The sequence below is a fragment of the Cervus elaphus genome, chromosome 7 (assembly GCF_910594005.1).
Source record: "Cervus elaphus chromosome 7, mCerEla1.1, whole genome shotgun sequence".
NCBI lineage: Eukaryota > Metazoa > Chordata > Mammalia > Artiodactyla > Cervidae > Cervus > Cervus elaphus.
The window spans coordinates 27,108,841-27,130,429 of NC_057821.1; the positions used below are offsets into that span (position 1 = coordinate 27,108,841).

A 21,589-nucleotide genomic window follows, 5' to 3' on the forward strand; every position below is an offset into this window, starting at 1 on the left:
AAAAAAGTTCAGGTCAACTCAGTCACTCAGTCGTGTAGGACTCTTCGTGACCCTGTGGACTGCAGCACGCCAGGCTTCTCTGTCCATCACCAACACAGGAGTTTTCTCAAACTCATGTCCATTGAGTCAGTGATGCCATGCAACCATCTCATCCTCTGTCGTCCCCTTCTCCTCCTGCCTTCAATCTTTCCCAGCATCAGGGTCTTTTCCGATGAGTCAGTTCTTCACATCAGGTGGCCAAAGTATTGGAGTTTCAGCTTCAGAATCAGTCTTTCCAATGAATATTCAGGACTGATTTCCTTTAGGATGGACTGGTTGGATCTCCTTGCAGTCCAAGGGACTCTCAAGAGCCTTCTCCAACACCACAGTTCAAAAGCATCAGTTGTTGACACTCAGCTTTCTTTATGGTCAAACTCTCATATCCATACATGACTACTGGAAAAAAACACATCTTTGACTAAATGGACCTTTTGTCAGCAAAGTCTCTGCTTTTTAATATGCTATCTTTGTTGGTCATAGCTTTTCTTCCAGGAAACAAGCATCTTTTAATTTTATGGCTGTAGTCACCAGCTGCAGTGAATTTGGAGCCCAAGAAAAAAAGGTCTGTCACTGTTTCCATTGTTTCAACATTTATTGGCAATGAAGTGATGGGACCAGATAACATGCTCTTAGTTTTCTGAATGTCTTTCTGAGTTTTAAACCAGCTTCTTCACTCCCCTCTTTCACTTTCATCAAGAGGCTCTTTGGTTACTCTTCAATTTCTACCATAAGGGTGGTGTCATCTGCATATCTGAAGCTATTGATATTTCTCCCAGCAATTTTGATTCCAGCTTGTGCTTCATCCAGCCCAGCATTTTGCATGATGTACTCTGCATATGTTAAAAAGCAGGGTGACAATATACAGCCTTGATGAATTCCTTTCCCAATTTTTAACCAGTGCATTGTCTCATGTCCAGTTCTAATTGCTGCCTCTTCAGCTGCATACAGATTTCTCAGGAGGCAGATAACATGGTCTGGTGTTCCAATCTCTTGAAGAATTTTCCACAGTTTGTTGTGATCCACACAGTCAAAGTCTTTGGAGTAGTCAACAGGTAGAAGTAGATGTTTTCTGGAATTTCCTTGTTTTTTCTATGATCCAGTGGGTATTGGCAATTTGTTCTCTGGTTCCTCTGCCTTTTCTAAATCCAGCTTGAACATCTGGAAGTTCTTGGTTCACATAGTGTTGAAGCCTTGCTTGGAGAATTTTCAGCATTACTTTACTAGCGTGCGAGATGAGTGCAATAGTGCCGTAGTTTGAGCATTCTTTGGCATTGCCTTTCTTTGGGATTAGAATGAAAACTGACATTTTCCAGTCTTCTGGCCACTACTGAGTTTTCCAGATTTGCCAACATATTGAGCAAAGCACTTTCACAGCATCATCTTTTAGGGTTTGAAATAGCTCAACTGGAATTCCATCACCTCCACTATCTTTGTTCGTACTGATACTTCCTAAGGCCCACTTTACATTCCAGGATGTCTGGCTCTAGGTGAGTAATGACAGCATCGTGGTTATCTGGCTCAGGAAGATCTTTTTTGTATAGTTCTTCAGTGTATTCTTGCCACCTCTTCTTAATATCTTTTGCTTCTGTCAGGTCCTTACTATTTCTGTCCTTTATTTTGCCCATCTTTGGATGAAATGTTCCCTTGGTATCTCTAATTTTCTTGAAGAGATGTCTAGTCTTTCCCATTCTATTATTTTTCCTCTATTTCTTTGCACTGACCTCTTAGGAAGGCTTTCTTATCTCTCCTTGCTATTCTTTGGAACTCTGCATTCAGATGGGTATAACTTTCCTTTTCTCCTTTACCTTTAGCTGCTCTTCCATTCTTAGCTATTTGTAAGGCCTCCACAGACGATTTTGCCTTTTTGACTTTCTTTTTCTTGAGGATGGTCTTGATCACTCCCTCCTGCACACTGTCAGGAAACTCCATTCATAGTTGTTCAGGCACTCTGTCTATCAGATCTAATCTCTTGAATCTATTTGTCACTTCCAGTGTATAATCTTAAGGGATTTGATTTAGGTCATACCTGAATGGTCTAGTGGTTTTCCGTACTTTCTTCAATTTAAGTCTGAATTTTCCAGTAAGGAGTTCATGATCTGATGCCAGAGTCAGCTCCCGGTCTTGTTTTTGCTGACTGTATGCAGTTTCTCTATCTTAGACTGCAAATAATATAATCAATCTGATTTCAGTGTTGACCATCTGGTGATGTCCATGTGCAGAGTCATCTCTTGTGTTGTTGGAAGAGGGTGTTTCCTATGACCAGTGTGTTCTCTTGGCAAATTCTGTTAGCTTTTGCCCTGCTTCACTTTGTTCTCCAAGGCCAAACTTGCCTGTTACTCCAGGTATCTCTTGACTTCCTACTTTTGCATCCTTGTCCCCTTGATGGAAATGACATCTTATTATGATGTTAGCTCTAGAAGGTGTTAGTTCCAAAATTCTGGTGTTAGTTTCAAAACTGCAACGCACTGTTGAACAACAATTGGAAGGAGAATGTTGGATCCCACCAAAAAAAGATACCTCACATCCAAGGGCAAAGGAAAAGCGCCAACAAGATGGTAGGAGGGTCGAAATCATCTTTAGAATCAAACCCCATACCCACCAGAGACACTCAGAGGGCTCAAAAGAAACCTTGTGTGAATCAGGATCCAGAGACCCCACAGAGATTGAGCCAAACCTGCCTTTGAGTGTTGAGTGTCTCCTGCAGAGGCATGGGTAAGCAGTGGCCTGCCACAGGGACAGGGGCTCTGGCTGCAGCAGACCTGGAACACACAGCATGTGACACAAACCCTCTTGGAGGAGATCGCCATTAGCCCCACCAAGAGCCACCAAGCAGATGATCCACAAACTGCAGAACACTGTTAAGAAAGTTCTAGGGCCCACAACAGATTTTCCAACCTGGGGATCTGGAAAAGGGACTGAGAACCCACAGGAAATTTGACTTTGGAGGCCAGTGGGACTTGATTACAGAGCTTCCACAGGACTGGGGAAACAGACTCTTGGAAGGCACAAGCCTTGTGCACACTAGAACCCAGGAGAAAGAAGCAGTGTCCCCACAAGAGACTGAGCCAGACTTGCCAGTGAGTGTACAGGAGTCTGCGGTGGAGGTGTGGGTAAACAGTGGCCTCTTGGGGGGTCAGGGGCACTGAATAAATCCTTTTGAAGGAGGTCACCGTTACCACCATTAACCCTACTATAGTTTGGCCTGAAGCCAAACAACAGGGAGAGAACACAGCCCCATCAACAGAAAATTGGATTAAAGATTTACTAAGCACTGCCCCACCCATCAGAGAAGGCAATGGCACCCCACTCCAGTACTCTTGCCTGGAAAATCCCATGGATGCAGGAGCCTGGTAGGCTGCAGTCCATGGGGTCGCTAAGAGTCAGACACAACTGAGCGACTTCACTTTCATTTTTCACTTTCATGCATTGGAGAGGGAAATGGCAACCCACTCCAGTATTCTTGCCTAGAGAATCCCAGGGACGGGGGAGCCTGGTGAGCTGCCATCTATGGGGTAGCACAGAGTCGGACATGACTGAAGTGACTTAGCAGCAGCAGCAGCCCCACCCATCAGAACAAGATCCAGATTCCCCCCCAGTCAGTCTGTCCCACCAGGAAACTTCAACAAGCCTCTTATTCTTATCCATCAGGAGGCAAACAGAAGGAAAACCACAATCGCAGAAAACTAACCAAGCTAATCACATGTATCATAGGCTTGTCTAACTCAGTGAAACTATTAGCCATGCTATGTAGGGCCACCTAAGATGGATGGGTCATGGTGAAGAGTTCTGACAAAACAAGGTCCGCTGGAGAAGGGAATGACAAACCACTTCAGTATTCTTGCCTTGAGAACCCATGAACAGTATGAAAAGATAAAAAGATATGACACTGAAAGATGAGTCCATATGCAGTTCAGTTCAGTTCAGTTCAGTCACTCAGTTGTGTCCGACTCCTTGCTACCCCATGAATTGTAGCACGCCAGGCCTCCCTGTCCATCACCAACTCCTGGAATTTACTCAAACTCATGCCCATCGAGTTGGTGATGCCATCCAGCCATCTCATCCTCTGTCATCCCCTTCTCCTCCTGCCCCCAATCCCTCCCAGTATCAGGCTCTTTTCCAATGAGTCAACTCTTCGCATGAGGTGGCCAAAGTACTAGAGCCTCAGCTTCAGCATCAGTCCTTCCAATGAACACCCAGGACTGATCTCCTTTAGGATGGACTGGTTGGATCTCCTTGCAGTCCAAGAGACTCTCAAGAGTCTTCTCCAACACCACAGTTCAAAAGCATCAATTTTTTGGTGCTCAGCTTTCTTCACAGCCCAACTCTCACATCCATACATGACCACTGGAAAACCATAGCCTTGACCAGACAGACCTTTCTTGGCAAAGTAATGTCTCTGCTTTTTAATATGCTATCTAGGTTGGTCATAACCTTCATATCAAGGAGTAAGCATCTTTTAATTTCATGGCTGCAGTCACCATCTGCAGTGATTTTGAAGCCCCAAAAAAATAAAGTCTGACACTGTTTCCACTGTCTCTCCATCTATTTCCCATGAGGTGATGGGACCAGATGCCATGACCTTAGTTTTCTGAATGTTAAGCTTTAAGCCAACTTTTCCACTCTCCTCTTTCAGTTTCATCAAGAGTCTTTTTAGTTCCTCTTCACTCTCTGCCATAAGGGTAGTGTCATCTGCATATCTGAGGTTACTGATATTTCTCCCAGCAATCTTGATTCCAGCTTGTGCTTCTTCCAGCCCAGCGTTTCTCATGATGTACTCTGCAATATAAGTTAAATAAGCAGGGTGACAATATACAGCCTTGACGTACTCCTTTTCCTATTTGGAACCATATGCAGTACTTGGGTGCAATCTCAAAAATGACAGAATGATCTCTCTTCATTTCCAAGAAAACCATTCAATATCAGAGTAATCCAGGTCTATGCCCCTATCACTAATGCTGAAGAAGTTGAAGTTAAACAGTTCAACAATGACTTACAAGACCTTTTAGAACTAATACCAAAAAAAAAAAAAAAGAGAGAGAGAAAAAAGAAATGTCAGAATCTTTAACAGAAGGCAGGTTAGAAGGAAGGAATTTTGTTTGTGCTTGTTTTAAATAGCTTTGCTTAATTTTATTTTGTTTTTAAATGGGAAATATAAGAACATATATAGAAAAGAAGAACAGAGTGAGAGATAGAAGAGACAGGGAAATGGCGTTATCTGAAGTGATTGTGCCTGGGAAAGAATATAGGAGGTGATATTTCATCCTCTAGTGAGGACTGCATAAGAAAACGAACGAGTGTGTGTGTGTGTTTTCATACTCAGTTGTGTCCAAATCTTTGCAACCCAGTAGACTGTAGCCCACCAGGTTCCTCTGTCCACGGGATTATCCTGGTAAGAATACTGAAGTGTGTTGCCATTTCCTCCTCCAGGGGATCTTCCTGACCCAGGGATCCAGCCCATAGCTCCTGCAGCTCCTGCATTGGCAGGCAGATTCTTACCACTGAGCCACTTAAGAAGCCCCACAAAAGAGAATACATGGTGGAAAATACCGTCAAGGCAGAAGAACATCACTACCAAATTATGAGTAAAGTAGTCATTTCAACTACAGTTATGAGTTGACTAAACTAATCTACATAAGGTTACATCCTATGGAGAATGAATGCTTTTGGAGGACAAGACTCTCAAAAACTGGTAGAAACATCATGAGAACAGAGGGAACAACACGCTCTGGGGAGAGTGGCATCGCTGAATGTCTAAGACAATAAACGAGTATGAGAAACTGTGGAATTGTTTGTGCAGGTAAATCATAAAAAAGGTTCCAGTCACATTTTTGCCTCTTCTTGTTTGCCACCACTTGGCCTTTTCAGGAGTGGAGCTCAAACACTGCCAAGTCACATGAAGTTTGTATCTAATTATTACAACCCTAGATTGAGCCCAGAGTGGTGATCCTATAGAAAAATGTTGGTCGCTCAGTTGTGTCCGACTCTTTGTGACCCCATGGATTGTAGCCCTCTAGCTCCTCTGTCCACTCTCCAGGCAAGAATACTGGAATGGGTTGCTATTCCCTACTCCAGGAGATCATCCCCACCTAGGGATCAAACCTGGGTCTCCTGCATTGCTGGTAGATTCTTTACCATATGAGCAAAAGACCTAGAGGATGCCTCTCTTTACTTGTAGTACTGATGACGCCCATAATCAACATTATGTCTTGATGCAGAAATGACCTTCCAACATTCTGTCAGCTCCTTCCAGATATTTACTCTTCAGTCTTTCTCAAAGTTTCCTCTAACCTGTATTATATTTAACTGTTAAGTTATTTTCAAATCTCCTTTTGTCTCATTGCTTTTGTGCACCATTTCTGTCATGATTTTCCCTTTGAAATGTCCTAATATGTTTATGAACCTGGAAAATTCTCTGTTTTTAACAATGAAACACATAAAAAGTTTCTCATCAAATTATTTCCCCAGCAATAAAAACTATGTCTTTCCTTACCCCTCCCTCGTGGACAAAGGTCAATCAATTTACAGACCCGATATCTTCACTAAGTCATAAGTTGTGCCTGACTTATTGCTGCAATCATTAGCATGTAGGCAATAAAATCTTACATAGCTTTTCTCATTATCTAAAACAAAATGTTTAAAGACAAACAATAACTCAAAAAAGGGGTTAAAAAAAAGAGAGAGAGACAGGCACCTTATTGTTCTGCCCGTAGTCCAAGTCCCGAGTCAGGAAAGAAGACTCCTCGAAACAATGCAACTTGCAATAGGGGAATTTATTACTCACTCGAGCCAGGGCCTCCCGCCCTCACCAAGTGTGTGAGGACGAAAGGCCCCGAGCCCCAGTTCTCTCGGGTATTTATTAGGTCAAAAAAAGCAGCAGGTAGTTGGCGCAAGCGGATTGGTTACACAGTTGCAAGGTAATTTTTGTTGGCCCAACGTGGGGCTTTCAGCTTTCCCCTGATAGGTTCCCTTTCTTCTTGCTAGGCATATGTTGATTGGCTAGCTCCAGGAGGCCTGATAATTATGTTACCCCGGGAAACCAGGCCTACTCCTAATCTAGGCTGCCTGTCATGGCGTTAACTGTGACAGCCTTACACTTATGACACTCAGCAGAAAGTTCATGGAGAGCAAACAGAGAAGAGGAAATCAACAAACTCTGGGGGGAAAACAATTTGCAGATTATTCCATATGAATTACTTTGAAATATTAGTGGCAAGAGAATGGTAAAGACAGTAAATATAATGAAAAATGAAATTCACTCATTCAAGTGTTCATTTGTTCTAAATGTACTTACTAGGTTTTTACCCTCTTTCACTTTGTGCAAGCCAGTATAAACTAACCAAACTAAAACAAGCTTGCAATCAAGGAAATTGTCTCCTGAGCATTAGGAGAGACAAATAAATTATTGTCCCTTGATTTAACATGTGATTGAATTCTATTATTTGAAATAAATTTTCAGGAATCACTATGTAATTGGAGAATATATATAAACATATGTATATATATATATATGCCAGAAACTAAAATGGAAGGAAAATTACACAGACAGAATATTGATATATGGGAACAAGATATAGTCCCAAATCAGGGAAACCTAAGCAGTTGTCTTTACCTAGGGAATTCAGGATTTAAAGCAAAAAAACTCCAGAAATGTCTTTATAATTTTCTTCTTTTTGGAGCTCTCCATGAAGGTAAGTGGTAGAGAAACAAATTCCCATTCCTCTATCAGCAGTAGCCAAATATCCCACCTGAACAGCTTAGAAGAGTAGTGGGTTCCCATGTGTCCATGCTAAGTCACTTCTGTCATGTCCAGCTGAGTGTGACTCTATGGACTGCAGCCTGCCAAGCTTCTCTGTCCATGGGATTCTCCAGGCAAGAACACTGGAGTGGGTTGCCATGCCCTCCTCCAGGTGATCCTCCCCATCCAGGGATCAAACCCACGTCTCTTACATCAACTTGCATTGGTAACTTAGTTCTTTACCACTAGCACCACCTGGGAATCCCAAGAGTGGTAGAAATTCGCAATATTTTTAATAGAACTTTTATAGTAGGAGTTGGCTATTACTTTTTGCCTTAGATTTTTCCTATTTAACATTTTCTGTTTGACATTGGCCACGGAGCTAACAATTTGTCCAGTAAAAGAGAGTTATTAGCAATCACTAGATAGGCTCATGGAGAAGGCAATGCCAACCCACTCCAGTACTCCTGCCTGGAAAATCCCACAGGCAGAGGAGCCTGGTGGGCTGCAGTCCATGGGGTCGTGAAGAGTTGGACACAACTGAGTGACTTGACTTTCACTTTTCGCTTTCATGCATTGGAGAAGGAAATGGCAGCCCACTCCAGTGTTCTTGCCTGGAGAATCCCAGGGAGGGCGGAGCCTGGTGGGCTGCAGTCTATGGGGTCGCACAGAGTTGGACACGACTGAAGCAACTTAGCAGCAGCAGCAGATAGGCTCAAAGAGATATGTTATCTACAGGTGCTGCACAGGTGCAGGCCATAACGTCCTTCAAGTCCATGAAATTCTCCAAAGCAGGGGAGGGGTTTTTGGAGGTGTTTGCCTTTCTGGTGTCCCTTGTGCTTTCAAGACCATTGAAATCTTGTTCATCTAAAAGAAAGAAAGAAAGTGAAGTCCCTCAGTCGTGTCAGACTCTTTGGGACCCTATGGACTGTAGCCTACCAGGCTCCTCCATCCATGGGATTCTCCAGGCAAGAATACTGGAGTCGGTTTCCATTTCCTTCTCCAGGTAATCTTCCCGACCCAAGGATCAAACCAAGGTTTCCTGTCTTGCAAGCAGATGCTTTATCCTCTGAGCCACCAGGGAACATCCTCCAAATAGCATAGTTAAGCAGTTTTCATCTGCAGAGGTTACTGTGTGGATATTTTCTCTAATATGACAGCAGGAGGGGATACATTTGGGAATTTGCTGCACTAAGTCACCCAAACTGCCATGTGAGAGGCAGGACCACATAGAGCATTCTTAGACCAGGAGGAAATAGCTTCAAGGCCTAAGAAGTGCATGATGTTGACATAAGTATGGGGCCTGGGAGTCTTGCAGGTCAAATACAGTGGTTAGCAGCAGCAGCAGGGATCAAATGCTAGGAACCAGGAGATATTGTATAAATTCAGTTCATGATCCCAAGGATTTAGTTTTTGTCCTAATGGATTAAACTGAATGCAGATGTTCCAACAACACATGAAAGCTTGATGGTTCCTGTATTCTTGCCTAGAGCAATCATTAGAGTTCTAATTTAATTTTATGGTCTGAAAATATGTAATTTGTGGGAATATCCTGGAGAAAATAAACTCTGATGATTGTCAATATCTGCAGCAGCTTTTTGAATGAAAGGGCTAGAAATATTTATGGGGCTGAAGATGTGGAAATCAGCTATTTTCAATGTCCTGGGTAGATTTTCCATAAACCGTAGGATTAATAAGACTGCAAAACTTGTAGAGGTAGCATATATACACATTCCTTCCTCTGATTAAGGTAAATACATAAATCTCAGAAGCTGGTGTGAGAATGTATTATTTAAATCTCTACTGTATGCTATTAACTTTAAAATAATAACAAAAGCAACAAAAGAAAGGGAAAGAGGCAGTCTGTGTGTATGTTCATATGAGCACATACATATTTGGATTAAATGTTTGACTTTATGGTCATGTGAGGTTTTTATTATGGTCTCGTGAATGGAGAAGAGCAAAGTGCAATCTAAAGTCCCCTCCCAGCTACCTTGTATCTTTGTGCTACGCTTCTGTTCCTGTTGGTTGGAGTGCATAGAGGGGAAGCAACTGAGTGGTCTGACTGACGCTTCTAGGGCTTCAGTATTTCAGAGGAGGCTTAAGAGAAGAGAGATGTTCAGTGTGTGCTAATAAACTGATATTTTCTGTTGGTGATTAAGCCAGGTAAGTGTAAAAAGAAACTTTTATCATGTAGAAGAAGGGCACTGGTGGAGTGTGTGTGTGTTTGTGTGTGTATGTGTGTGTGTGTGTGAAGGATCTGAGAAAGGTCAATAGAGACAGCAGAGACTCTAAGAAAAAGGACCTAAATTTAGTGTCTTTGACTCATGATTTGTCTATCTTTGTTCTGATTTCTTTCTTTCCCTAGTTAAAAAACATTAAAGTTTCTTCAAGAAAAGCTGTAATCCTCTCCAATCTCAGATATTAGGCTTTTATCTTACTCTCTCTGGTCCTCAGAACTTATTTATCTCTAGTTGGTTCTGGATACATTTCATGTTCCTTACATTATCTCTACATCTCTCGGTTTTCTTTCCATCACTGTCTATCGTGGAGAGGCATTTATTCTGTGTCAGATGAGAACACTGAGTCTTTCATCTGCATTTCCTCCCCTGAACTCTATCTCTCATCCAAAACCAATGCAAGAATTCATTCAGGCAAACATTCCTCTAAAGGTCTGGGATGTTTCCTACCTCTTCCAGCTTCTCATACCTCCTTTGGGAAGGAAGATGGAATGAGAGCAGGTCTGTGCAGGCGGAGCTTCCCTCACTCCCGTGTGCTGGTGCTGTCGGAAGAGGTCACCTCACTCACAGCACAGGACCCAGGAGAGAAGCTCTTTCTCATCCCAACCCCTCCTTGAATTCCCACCATGGGCCAACCCAGACCCAGCAATCTTCCCTTGACTCCCCAGGGAATGATGGAGGTCAGCGTTCCTGAGAAAATGGACCTGAGCTGTGATTTTTCTGTTTACAGGAAAGAAGGGAAGAAAAACACACTTTTGTATATAGGAGCCAACTAAGAGATCTCTGGAGTTCCATATTTCACATCTGACATGATGATTAAATCATTCACTGACATTTTGGCTGCTATGGGATATGGTAAGTTTAAAAAATGAGTGAAGTGATAGATCTGAATATTTATAATACTAGACTTCTGCATGGTGCCAGAAAAGATCTGAACAGTGTTTTAGCATATCTGAAGAAAGTAATTTCTATGGACCATATCTGATAAACTCGCTTTATCATTTCATCATTCAGTGGTCATATAAAATCTGTATTAACTCTGGGAATCAACATTGCCAAAGATATCAGATTATATTTTCCAGAATCTGCAGAGTCCACAAACTCTAATGGAGAGAGAATGATTAAATAAATAAAAGACTTAGGGAAAGGAAAGCTTTGTGAAATGTAGCAATTATTTTACTTTCAAATATATAATGGACTATCTAGTTTGATGAACAGTCAACTGAGGGGATTAACCAGGCAGAATTAGGACTAATCTGTATGAATTCTTTTTTAAATCCACAGTAAATTTTTACTTTTTTTCAATTTTTTTTCTTCCAGGTTTATTAAAAGTTAATAGGCAACACTGTATACATTTAAGGCATAATGAAAGGCATCTTTTGCCTTTCATTTATCATGAAATGATTATCACAATAATTTTAATGAACATCCTCATCTCATACATATTTATAAAATAGGAAAAATTTTCTTGTGATGAGACCTCTTAAGATTTATTCTCTTAACAATGTTCACCTACAATGTAGAGCATTGTTAATTACCTGTCAGTTCAGTTCAGTTCAGTTCAGTCACTCATTTGTGTCTGACTCTTTGCGACCCCGTGAACCGCAGCACACCCGGCCTCCCTGTCCATCACCAACTCCTGGAGTCCACCCAAACCCATGTCCATCGAGTTGGTGATGCCATCCAACTATCTCATCCTCTGTCATCTGCTTCTCCTCCTGCTCTCAATCTTTCCCAGCATCAGGGTCTTTTCCAATGAGTCAGTTCTTTGCATCAAGTGACCAAAGTATTGGAGTTTCAGCTTCAACATCAGTCCTTCCAATGAATACCCAGGACTGATCTCCTTTAGGATGGACTGGTTGGCTCTCCTTGCAGTCCAAGGGACTCTCAAGAGTCTTCTCCAACACCACAGTTCAAAAGTATCAATTGTTTGGTGCTCAGCTTTTTTTATAGTCCAACTCTCACATCCATACATGACCACTGGAAAAACCATAGCCTTGACTAGACAGACCTTTGTTGGCAAAGTAATGTCTCTGCTAATTACCTCTATCAGGTTGTAAATTATATCCTTATTAGTTATGCTGGGAAAACTGGACAGCTACCTGTAAAAGAATGAAATTAGAACATTTTTCTCACACTATATACAAAAATAAATTCAAAATGGATTAAAGACCTTAATGTAAGACCAGAAACCATGTAACTCCAGAAGAGTACATAGGCAGTACACTCTTCGACATGTTTTAGCAATATTTTTTTAGAACTTTCTCTTCAAGCAAGGGAAACAAAAACAAAAATAACAAATGGAACCTAATTAAGTTTAAAACTTTTGTGCAAAAGAAAAGACAACCTACTGAATGGAAGAAAATATTCAAAAATGATATGACCAAGTGGGTTAATATCCAAGATATATAAACAATTCATAGAACCCAATATTAAAAAGAACTGATTTATAAAAGGGCAGAAGAACTGAAAAGATGTTTTTCCAAAGAAAATATACAGATGAGCAACAAGCCTTAGGATCCTTTTTTAAAAAAATCTCTCAGAGACCTTTTTTTAATGTCTCATTTATTTTTTGTTTTACTTATTAGAGTCTTCTTTTTTCTTAATCATGTCTAGCTAAGTGCTTGCAAATTTTATCTTTTTTAAAAAATCTCAGTTATTGTTTTGTTAATTTTTTCATTGTTTTTGTTTTCTGCACTGAACCTTATTATCTCCATTTTTTTGCTAACTTTGAGTTTAGTTTATTCTTTTTATAGTTCCTTGAGACATAACATCATTTATTTGAGATCATTTTTCTAAAACTTTGGAGATATTTTTAGTGTAATCTTTTATAACTATAAACTTCCATTTTAGTACTACTTAGGCATATATGTAATAATCCTTAGTCAAAAACTAGCAAACTGAATTCAACAGCACATCAAAAAACTATACACTATGACCAAGTGGGATTTTACCACTGGGATACAAGACTGGTTCCATGTACCCAGATCAACAGCATTATCACCTCAATAGATGCAGAAAAAGCATTTGACAAAATTCAATATCTGTTCATGCTTTAAAAAAAGAAAAATTCCAAACAAAATAGATATAAAAGGAATTTAACACAATAAAGGCCATATGTGAACAGCCCAAAGATAGCATTATAATTAATAGGAAAAAGCTTTTTCTTTAAGATCCTGTACAAGGCAAGCATGCCCATTCTCTCCCTTCCATTCAACCTAGTAATGGAAATACTAGCAAGAGCAATTACACATAAAAAAATCAAAGCTATCCTAATCACAAAGGAAAAGTAATATTGTCTCTATTCCCAGATTGCATGCTTCTACATGTAGAAAACCATAAAGATGTCACCAAAAAACTTCTAGAACTCATAAACAAATTATATAAATTTTCAAGATAAAGAAACACAAAATTCAGTACCATATCTTTATATTAAAACCAAAATATCCAAAAAAGAAACCAAGAAAACAGTCCCATTTACAGAAAACAATCCCATTTACAGAATCATCAAAAAGAACAAAATACATTTAACCAAATACAAATACAAGGAAAGTTAAAGATCTATATACTGAAAACTACAAAATATTGATTAAAGAAATTTAAGAAGACACAAATAAATGGACAAATATCTTATGTTCATGGATTGGAAGAATTAACAGTATTAAAATGGCCATACTACCCATAGTAATCCACAGACTCAATGAAATTCCTATTAAAATCTCAATGGTATTTTACATAGAAATAGAAAAATCAGTGAAACCATAAAAGACAAAAGATCCAAAGCAATCTTGAACAAGAATAAAATGGAGATATAACCCTTCCTTGATTTCAAATTACACTAATCCAAATGATATGGAACTTTGGAACTGTCATGCAAACAAACATATAGACCAGTGAAACAGAATAGAGCCCAGAAAAGAGCACATGCATATAAGGTCCACTAATTTTTCAGCAATGGGGAAAGGATAGTCTTTTCAAAAGTGCTTGAAAAGCTATACATTTACATTAAGTTGAAAACAATGCAATCTATATGTAAATGGCAATGGCAAGAGTGTGATGGATGTTTGTCCATGTAAGTCATTCAGGATGATAATAGTATATACACTATAGATAAGAGGCAGAAATAAAATCTGTGAAATAGTCTGTGAGAAACAAACTGAAAATTAGCCTTCTCACTTCCGACTCGATGGACATGGGTTTGGGTAGACTCCAGGAGTTGGTGAGGGACAGGGAGGCCTGGCATGCTGCCATTCACGGGGTTGCAAGGAGTCAGACACAACTGAGAGACTAGACTGAACTGAACACCTCTCTAGAACACAAACACAAATTTTCTTAATTATTCTTATGTTTAGGTAAATGCAGAATACTTTTCTTTTGATTTTTAGTGATCAATACAGACAGAGAACATGAGTAATATTTTTCTTTAGTGTTATCCTAGTGCTTATCCTATTTGTGAATTTTTCAGTACATTTTTGTATTCTTTGTCCCCACTGGCATTTACATACTTATTTTTAAATTTCCTATTTTCTATCCATGACTTCAGGAAAATGGCAATTTTATATAACTTTGTTGGTAACCAGATTGTTCTATCTTAATCTTTTATAACTTTTATTCTTCAACTTTAATCTGTCCCATTGCTCTATTTCTTTCAGTTTTACTTTGCTTACTAACCATAATTTTTCTTTTGCTTTTAGTGATCAATACAGAGAGAGGTGAGTAATATTTTTGTTTAGTGAACTCCAATGATTACCATATTCTTTGAGATGTTGAGATGAGAGTTACCGAGGTATAAAGATGTTGAGATGAGAAGTACTGATGTATAGAGCCTGAAATCACTATTTGTAGAATAGCTTCTTCAAAGCTTTTTAGATTTTGGTTACTTATTGCAATTTCTGATATAGCATTTCCTTGAAGCACTCATTTTAATTTTTCCAAATCTTCAAGGAGCCTAACTGTATCCAAGTTAAGTTAAAAAGTTAAGTCACTCAGTCGTGTCCGACTCTTTGCGACCCGGTGGACTGTAGCCCACCAGGCTCCTCCGTCCATGGGATTCTCCAGGCAAGAATACTGGAGTGGGTTGCCATTTCCTTCTCCAGGGGATCTTCCTGACCCAGGGATCGAACCCAGGTCTCCCGCATTGCAGGCAGACACGTTAACCCCTGAGCCACCAGGGAATTTCTTTTTGGTGACTATTACTTCAGAGAAATTCTTTTTAACTGACATTCTTAAGAAATCGTTATTAACATCTTAAAAGATCAAAATCATAATTTCTCCTTTGTCACTCTGTCATTGTTGAATGCTCCCACTTATGATTTGTCAGAAGACGTTGCTTTGGGAACCTGTATCACCAAACTGAATGATTTATCTGCTTCCTCATTTTATTGACTGAATTCGATCTTTTCTGCACAGCTTTGTCAAGAAACTGCTCAGAAGCAAAAGAAGATGAGTTTCATTGCCCTATTTACATCTACTTATTCGCTACTGCTATTTTTTTTTTAGCTTTTCAGTTTTTCCCTTGGACTTTCACCTTCCATTGTATTTCTTTATGGTCCTAGGCATATTGCTAAGTCATTTCAGTCGCCTCTGACTTTTTCAGACGCCATGGACTATTGTCCTCCAGGTTCCCCCATCCATAGGATTCTCCAAGCAAGAATACTGGAATGGGTTGCCATCTCCTCCTTCAGGGGATCTTCCCGACCCACGGATCAAACCCATGTCTCTTATGTCTCCTTCTTTGACAGGCAGGTTCTTTACCACTAGTGCCACCTGGAAAAATGTATCTCTCAGATTGAAGCTTGTGTATGCTCAATCACTTCCAACTCTTTGCGACCGCATGACTGACTGTACCCCTCCAGGTTCCTCTGTCCCTGGAATTTTCCAGGCAAGAATACTGGAGTGGGTTGCCATTTCCTACTCCAGAGAATCTTCCTAACCCAAGGATCGAACTCACATCTCCTGCGTTGGCAGGTGGATTCTTTACCACTGCATCACCTGAGAAGGTGTATAAATAATATTTAAATTTGACTCTCAGACTGAAGGTTACATGATTTTTAAATGTACCCTTTCTTCCACACATTGCCTTCTTTTTTCTTCACATCTCCTCTGATTCTGACATTCCACCTCCCTCTTTCAGTTATCCTTGTGGTTGCATATGACCCACCCAGAAAATCAAAGATAGCTTCCCCATCTGGATGTCAGCTTAATCACATTTGCAGAGTCCCTTTTGCTATATAAGATAGCATACTCACAGAATCCAAAGATTAGTATGTGGGCATTTTTAGAAGACCATTATTCCTTCTATCACAAAATATGCTTCTGCATCATTCTCAACTATATATGGAGATATTTTGTAGTTTTTGTGCTTTAGAGATTTGTTTGTAAAATATTGTATATGCATACAGTGCCACAAGATTGTTTTGATAAAGAGAAATCCTCAAAAAATCACTATGGATTTTTTAATACAAATTGGAGGAAACCAGACCATTTTTGTCTCTTTTTATGTTTTATATAAAAATTATTCTTTTATATTGGAGGAGTTATATTGGAGGAGGGCCTGGCAACCCACTCCAGCATTCTCGCCTGGAGAATCCCCATGGACATTGGACCATGGGGTGGCAAAGAGCTGGACACGACTGTGTGACTAAGCACACAGCACACATTCTTTTATATAGATTTTTGTGAATATGGAATGACACACTATGTCCTTATTTTATCTTCTGGCTTCTTCAAGTCAGTAATTATTTTGATATTCATCCATGTTATTTATTACTGAGTAGTATCCTATTATATGAATATGTCACAATTGATTCATCTACTAACCTGTTCACAAGCACTTAGTTTGTTTCCATCTTTTTGGATAGTAAATAAAACTGCTATGTAATTTTTGGGAAAGTATTTGTATAGATGTATTATTTCATTTATCTTGAAAGTGGAATAGCTATATCATATATTTTCTAGTTAATTTATTTCTACTCTAATCTCTATTATTTTATTCCTTCTAATTTTCATGGATTTCATTTGCTTCTATTTTCATCAGATATTAGGTTGGAGGTTTAGATTTTTTTTAAATTTTTATACAATTTTTAAAGGTTACTCTCCATTTACAGTTATTAATGAAATACTGTTTATATTCTCAGTGTTAAACAATACATTCTTGAGCCTTTCTTACACCCAATAGTTTGTATCTCCCTGGCCCTAATCCCTATATTGCCCTTTTCACCTCCCCACTGATAACCACTAGTTTGTTCTCTGTATCTCTGTCTGCTTCTTTTTTGTTACATTCACTAGTTTGTTGTATTATTCAGATTCCACATATAAATGAAAGTATACAATATCCCTTTATCTGTCTGACTTATTTAGCAAAGTCGTGCCCCACTCTTTGCAATCCCATGGACTGTAACCTGCCAGGCTCCTCTGTCCATGGAATTCTCCAGGCAGGAATACAGGAGTGGATTGCCATTCCCTTCTTGACGGGCTCTTCCCAACCCAGGGATCAAACCAGGTCTCCCAAAGTGCAGGCAGATTCTTTACTATCTGATCCACCAAGGAAGACCTGATATTTGGCAAGAAGAAAAACTAAATGGAAAGAATTTTTTATGGCAAAGACTTCTCTTTCCTTTAATATTCTCCATCTTTAACATTTGCCATTTTAATTCTTAAATGATTTAGTGTAAATCTCTTTGAAATCACCTCACTTATGACTCTGTGCTTCCTGGGCCTAGATACCTGTTTCCTTCCCCAGGGTAGAGAAGTTTTCAGCCATTATGTCTTCAAATGTGTTTTCTTTTCCTTTCTTTCGTCTCCTCCTGGGACCTCTATAATGTGAAAGCAAGTATGCTTGATATGGTTGCAGAATCCCCTTAAACTCTCTGCAAATTTTCAATTCTATTTCCTTTTGCAGTTTTGATTAGGATCCATAAAAATTCTCCACAAATTTTCCTTCCTAGTTTAGTCCTCTATGGCTAAATTAAGTTAACCAACCATTCATTGGCCATTTTTCTAAGGTGTACTTAACCTTTTAAGGACAAGAACTCCTGGAGATCCAACTAATACATCATATAAATGTAGGGAACCTTCCTGAGCAAAGAAAGTGTAATTCTGTTTTGATGTGTTCCCAATCACAACTAGTGTAATATCACAAACATAGCTGATGTTAAAAAACATATTTTGTTTTTTTGAACAAAAAGACAACCTTAAATTCCTCCAGATGGGAGAAGAAAAATCAAAGTGGGTTCTTTTGGGGTGGAAGGGTAGTAAGAATGAATATTGAATCTAACTGTCCATGTCTATATTTTGTTTTGCATTTCAGAAAATTTTTCATTGAAATTTATAATGGAACTGCTTGGAACTGGAGTGCTCATAATAACTGTATTTTCCTATTGCAGAGAAATACACAAGAAACTGGGTAAGATTTTAAAACGCATTACAATAAATTATGACAAAGCCAATAAAATGAGTGGGAGAATGAAAATAAGGAAGAGTAATATCAATTTTTGTCCTGCACTGTTTAGGAAAAAGCAAGATTCTCAGAGAAGGAAAAAAAATTCCCCCATCTCTGTCTGTTCTTTTGCTGATCTAATAATGAAATTGACACAGGTAGATTAACAGGAGAAAAAAATTAATTTTGTCCATACAGAGGTCTCATAAATGTGAAAACTAAGAAGTAATCAAAGTAGGATGTTTATATACTTTTAAAACAAAGAAGCAACAAATTTGTGAAGAAGTGACATAGCAAAGAAATTTAGGCCATGTTACTAATTAATGAAGAAGAAATTATTTTGGAAATACACATTATCATGTACCCAAGTGTTCATGGCAGCACTATTTACAATAGCCAAGACATGCAAGCAATACTAATGTGCATTGAAATAAAAGACAAATATTATATAATATTCACTTTTATATGGAATATTAAAAATAATACCAAAATCCTATTTACGAACAGAAACAGACTCACAGACATTGAAAACAAACCTCTGGTTATCTAAGGAAGAGTGGGTAGGATAAATAGAAGTAAGGAATTAACAAGTACACACTACTACTTATAAAACAGATGAAAAACAAGGACCTACTGTATAGCACAGAGAACTATATCCTATACATTATAGTAACCTATAACAGAAATAAATTTGAAAAAATATGCGTGCGCATATATATATGAATTACTGTGCTGTACAGCTGAAATTTAAACATAATTTTGTAAATCATTTATACTTCAACTTAAAACAATGAATGCCTAACTAATGTCAAAAGTGATTAAAAACCTTTTAAAAAGGTTACTTCTAGGACTAGCATTCCTAAAATACTCTCTCAGTATAGTAAATTGACTTAATTTTTTCCCCCTCTGAATTTATGGAGATACAGTGAGCAAATGGAGGGTTTCTCACTATGGATGTGTTAGGTTGTGGGTATCGATATTCCTATTTGAGCTCTTCTGTGTATATGCATGTTCTATCTGAGTGTTTTGTGTGCATGTGTGTGTTTCTGAACACTAATAAATTGAATTGTAAATGCAAATTTTACAGTAGAATAGAGTTATTATGTGTTTGTATCTTTTGATATTTACACGGATCTCTTTATTTTTTGGATATTTTAGGGGGAAAAAATTGGTAAATATTTTGGACAGTTCTCCCATAACCATTTGAATGATTACTATCATTCCCCCCCTTTCTGTCTCTTTGGCCTCCATTCACTCATTCTTCCCCTCATCCCTCTCCAATTGTTTGTATATGGACTACTTTCATATCAACTACTTCTGTTTTTCCCTAGTTCCAACTTTTCCTATTCCTTGCTTTTCATCATATACCTAGTCTTTTCTATAAACTTCATTGGTTTTCTTTCTTCTTTTTTATGTCTCCTGAGAGCTGTCTTGATTTGATTCTAATTTTTGTAGGGATGAGGGCTATCAGGCTGATCACCACATCACTCCCATGCAATAGATGTTTTCATGCAAATGACCATTGATGTTGAGTCATTGTGACCTTTCAAGTTCAAGGGACAATAACTATGTGATCGATACTGACCCAAAACTTAAGTGAACAGAAGATTCCAAATTTGTTGAGTAAATTATTCCACCTTCTGCTCTTTCAAAGACTATTAATTCAGATGATGTTCCTTGATTACATGTGACCTCTAAACCTACTCTCCCATTCCCCTGATCTTATTTCCCAGGTGTTCATGAGTACACAAATGCTTTATCTAATAAGGAAGCCCCAGAGTATTGTGCAGCCTTTGAATTCAAAATTTCTATTGGTGCAAAATGCATATTTTAAAGGTTTATTCAGCACACAATAATTCAAACTACATGTTTATCTCCTTTATTCTCTTGATGGTTTTCATTTATAATTTTGTTTCAGAGGAAATAGACTTTAGCAGTATAGTAGGAGGCTAAAAGTGGTTACTGATCCATGTGTACTAAAGGTCCCTTTATATTTCCTCATCACTTTTTAAATATACTGCTCATACATCAATTCATGCTAATTTTCTATTCTGAGATAGGTAGAAGTGCTAACACAAAACCAAGGATCTGATACTGTTGAACTCAAAACTCCTAATTTAACTCTTCTGATGAGGCCATTTCCAATCTTGGGTCATTTTGCACAATGGAATATATGGAATGAAAATGGTTATTTCTCATTAGTATGGTGGACTTTGAAACTTTTGGTTTTAATTCTAATCAATGGTGGTCCATTTATATCAAAAGAAAACTAAGGAAGTTTTTCCAGTTTTTGACCTAGTCCCTTCCTGACATTGTTCTCTTTTTTGAATGAATTGAATTTCTTTTCCTTTGTTGATCATTTAGAGTGAAGAAGGAAAACATATGATACATAATGTATTTCACTGTGATTATATGTATGGTTTCATCTGTGTTTTTATACCTTTCTTTACTCAACAATCTATTTCCATGTTTCTAAACACCATCATACAAATAGCTTACATGATTTGTCTTTTTATTTAATCTTCCCAAATTTAGTTTGCCTTCTGCATTTGGCATTCCATTTTCCCCATTAGTACTTCTGTGATCTTCTCTTCTTCATACAATCTAGGCAGACATTTCTTTTTTGTCAACAAAATGTTAATATTCATATATTACAAAGATTTACCAGTTTCAAGCTTCTGAAGTGTGAGTTTTCTCCAATATATGCTCAGCCTTTTGATGCACAAACCCTTTCACTATTGTTTAGTACTCATACATTTTCTTCATGTGTTTTCATACATGAAAGACCTGCCTCACTTAGACTTTAGCTAAAATAGAAATTTGCATAACACTATTTTATATATATATAAAAGGTCAATCCCAAAGAATGCTCAAACTACAGCACTATTGCACTCATCTCACACTCTAGTAAACTAATGCTCAAAATTCTCCAAGCCAGGCTTCAACAGTACCTGGACCGTGAACTTCCAGATATTCAAGTTGGTTTTAGAAAAACAGAGGAACCAGAGATTAAATTGCCAACATCGAAAAAGCAAGAGAGTTCTATTTCTGCTTTTTGACTATGCCAAAGTTCTTGACTGTGTGAATCACAATGAACTGTGGAAAATTCTGAAAGAGATGGGAATACCAGACCACTTG

General features: G+C 38.4%; 2 protein-coding genes across 3 annotated transcripts in view; both read left to right on the forward strand.

Moving 5' to 3' along the window:
- LOC122697222 (butyrophilin subfamily 1 member A1-like) overlaps nucleotides 1-21,589 on the forward strand; it is a 217,972-nt gene that overhangs the window by 75,958 nt on the left and 120,425 nt on the right. The window lies entirely within an intron of this gene.
- Nucleotides 9,820-21,589, forward strand: part of LOC122697223 (butyrophilin subfamily 1 member A1-like) — a 59,110-nt gene continuing 47,340 nt past the window's right edge. The window contains exons 1-4 of one of the 2 annotated variants that reach the window (XM_043907752.1): nucleotides 9,820-9,940; nucleotides 10,745-10,869; nucleotides 14,709-14,726; nucleotides 18,323-18,418. In XM_043907752.1, the coding sequence (XP_043763687.1) occupies nucleotides 10,824-10,869; nucleotides 14,709-14,726; nucleotides 18,323-18,418 (160 nt within the window). In that variant the 5' untranslated portion in view covers nucleotides 9,820-9,940; nucleotides 10,745-10,823. The remainder of the gene's footprint in view (nucleotides 9,941-10,744; nucleotides 10,870-14,708; nucleotides 14,727-18,322; nucleotides 18,419-21,589) is intronic. The other variant, XM_043907753.1, reaches the window with a different exon arrangement.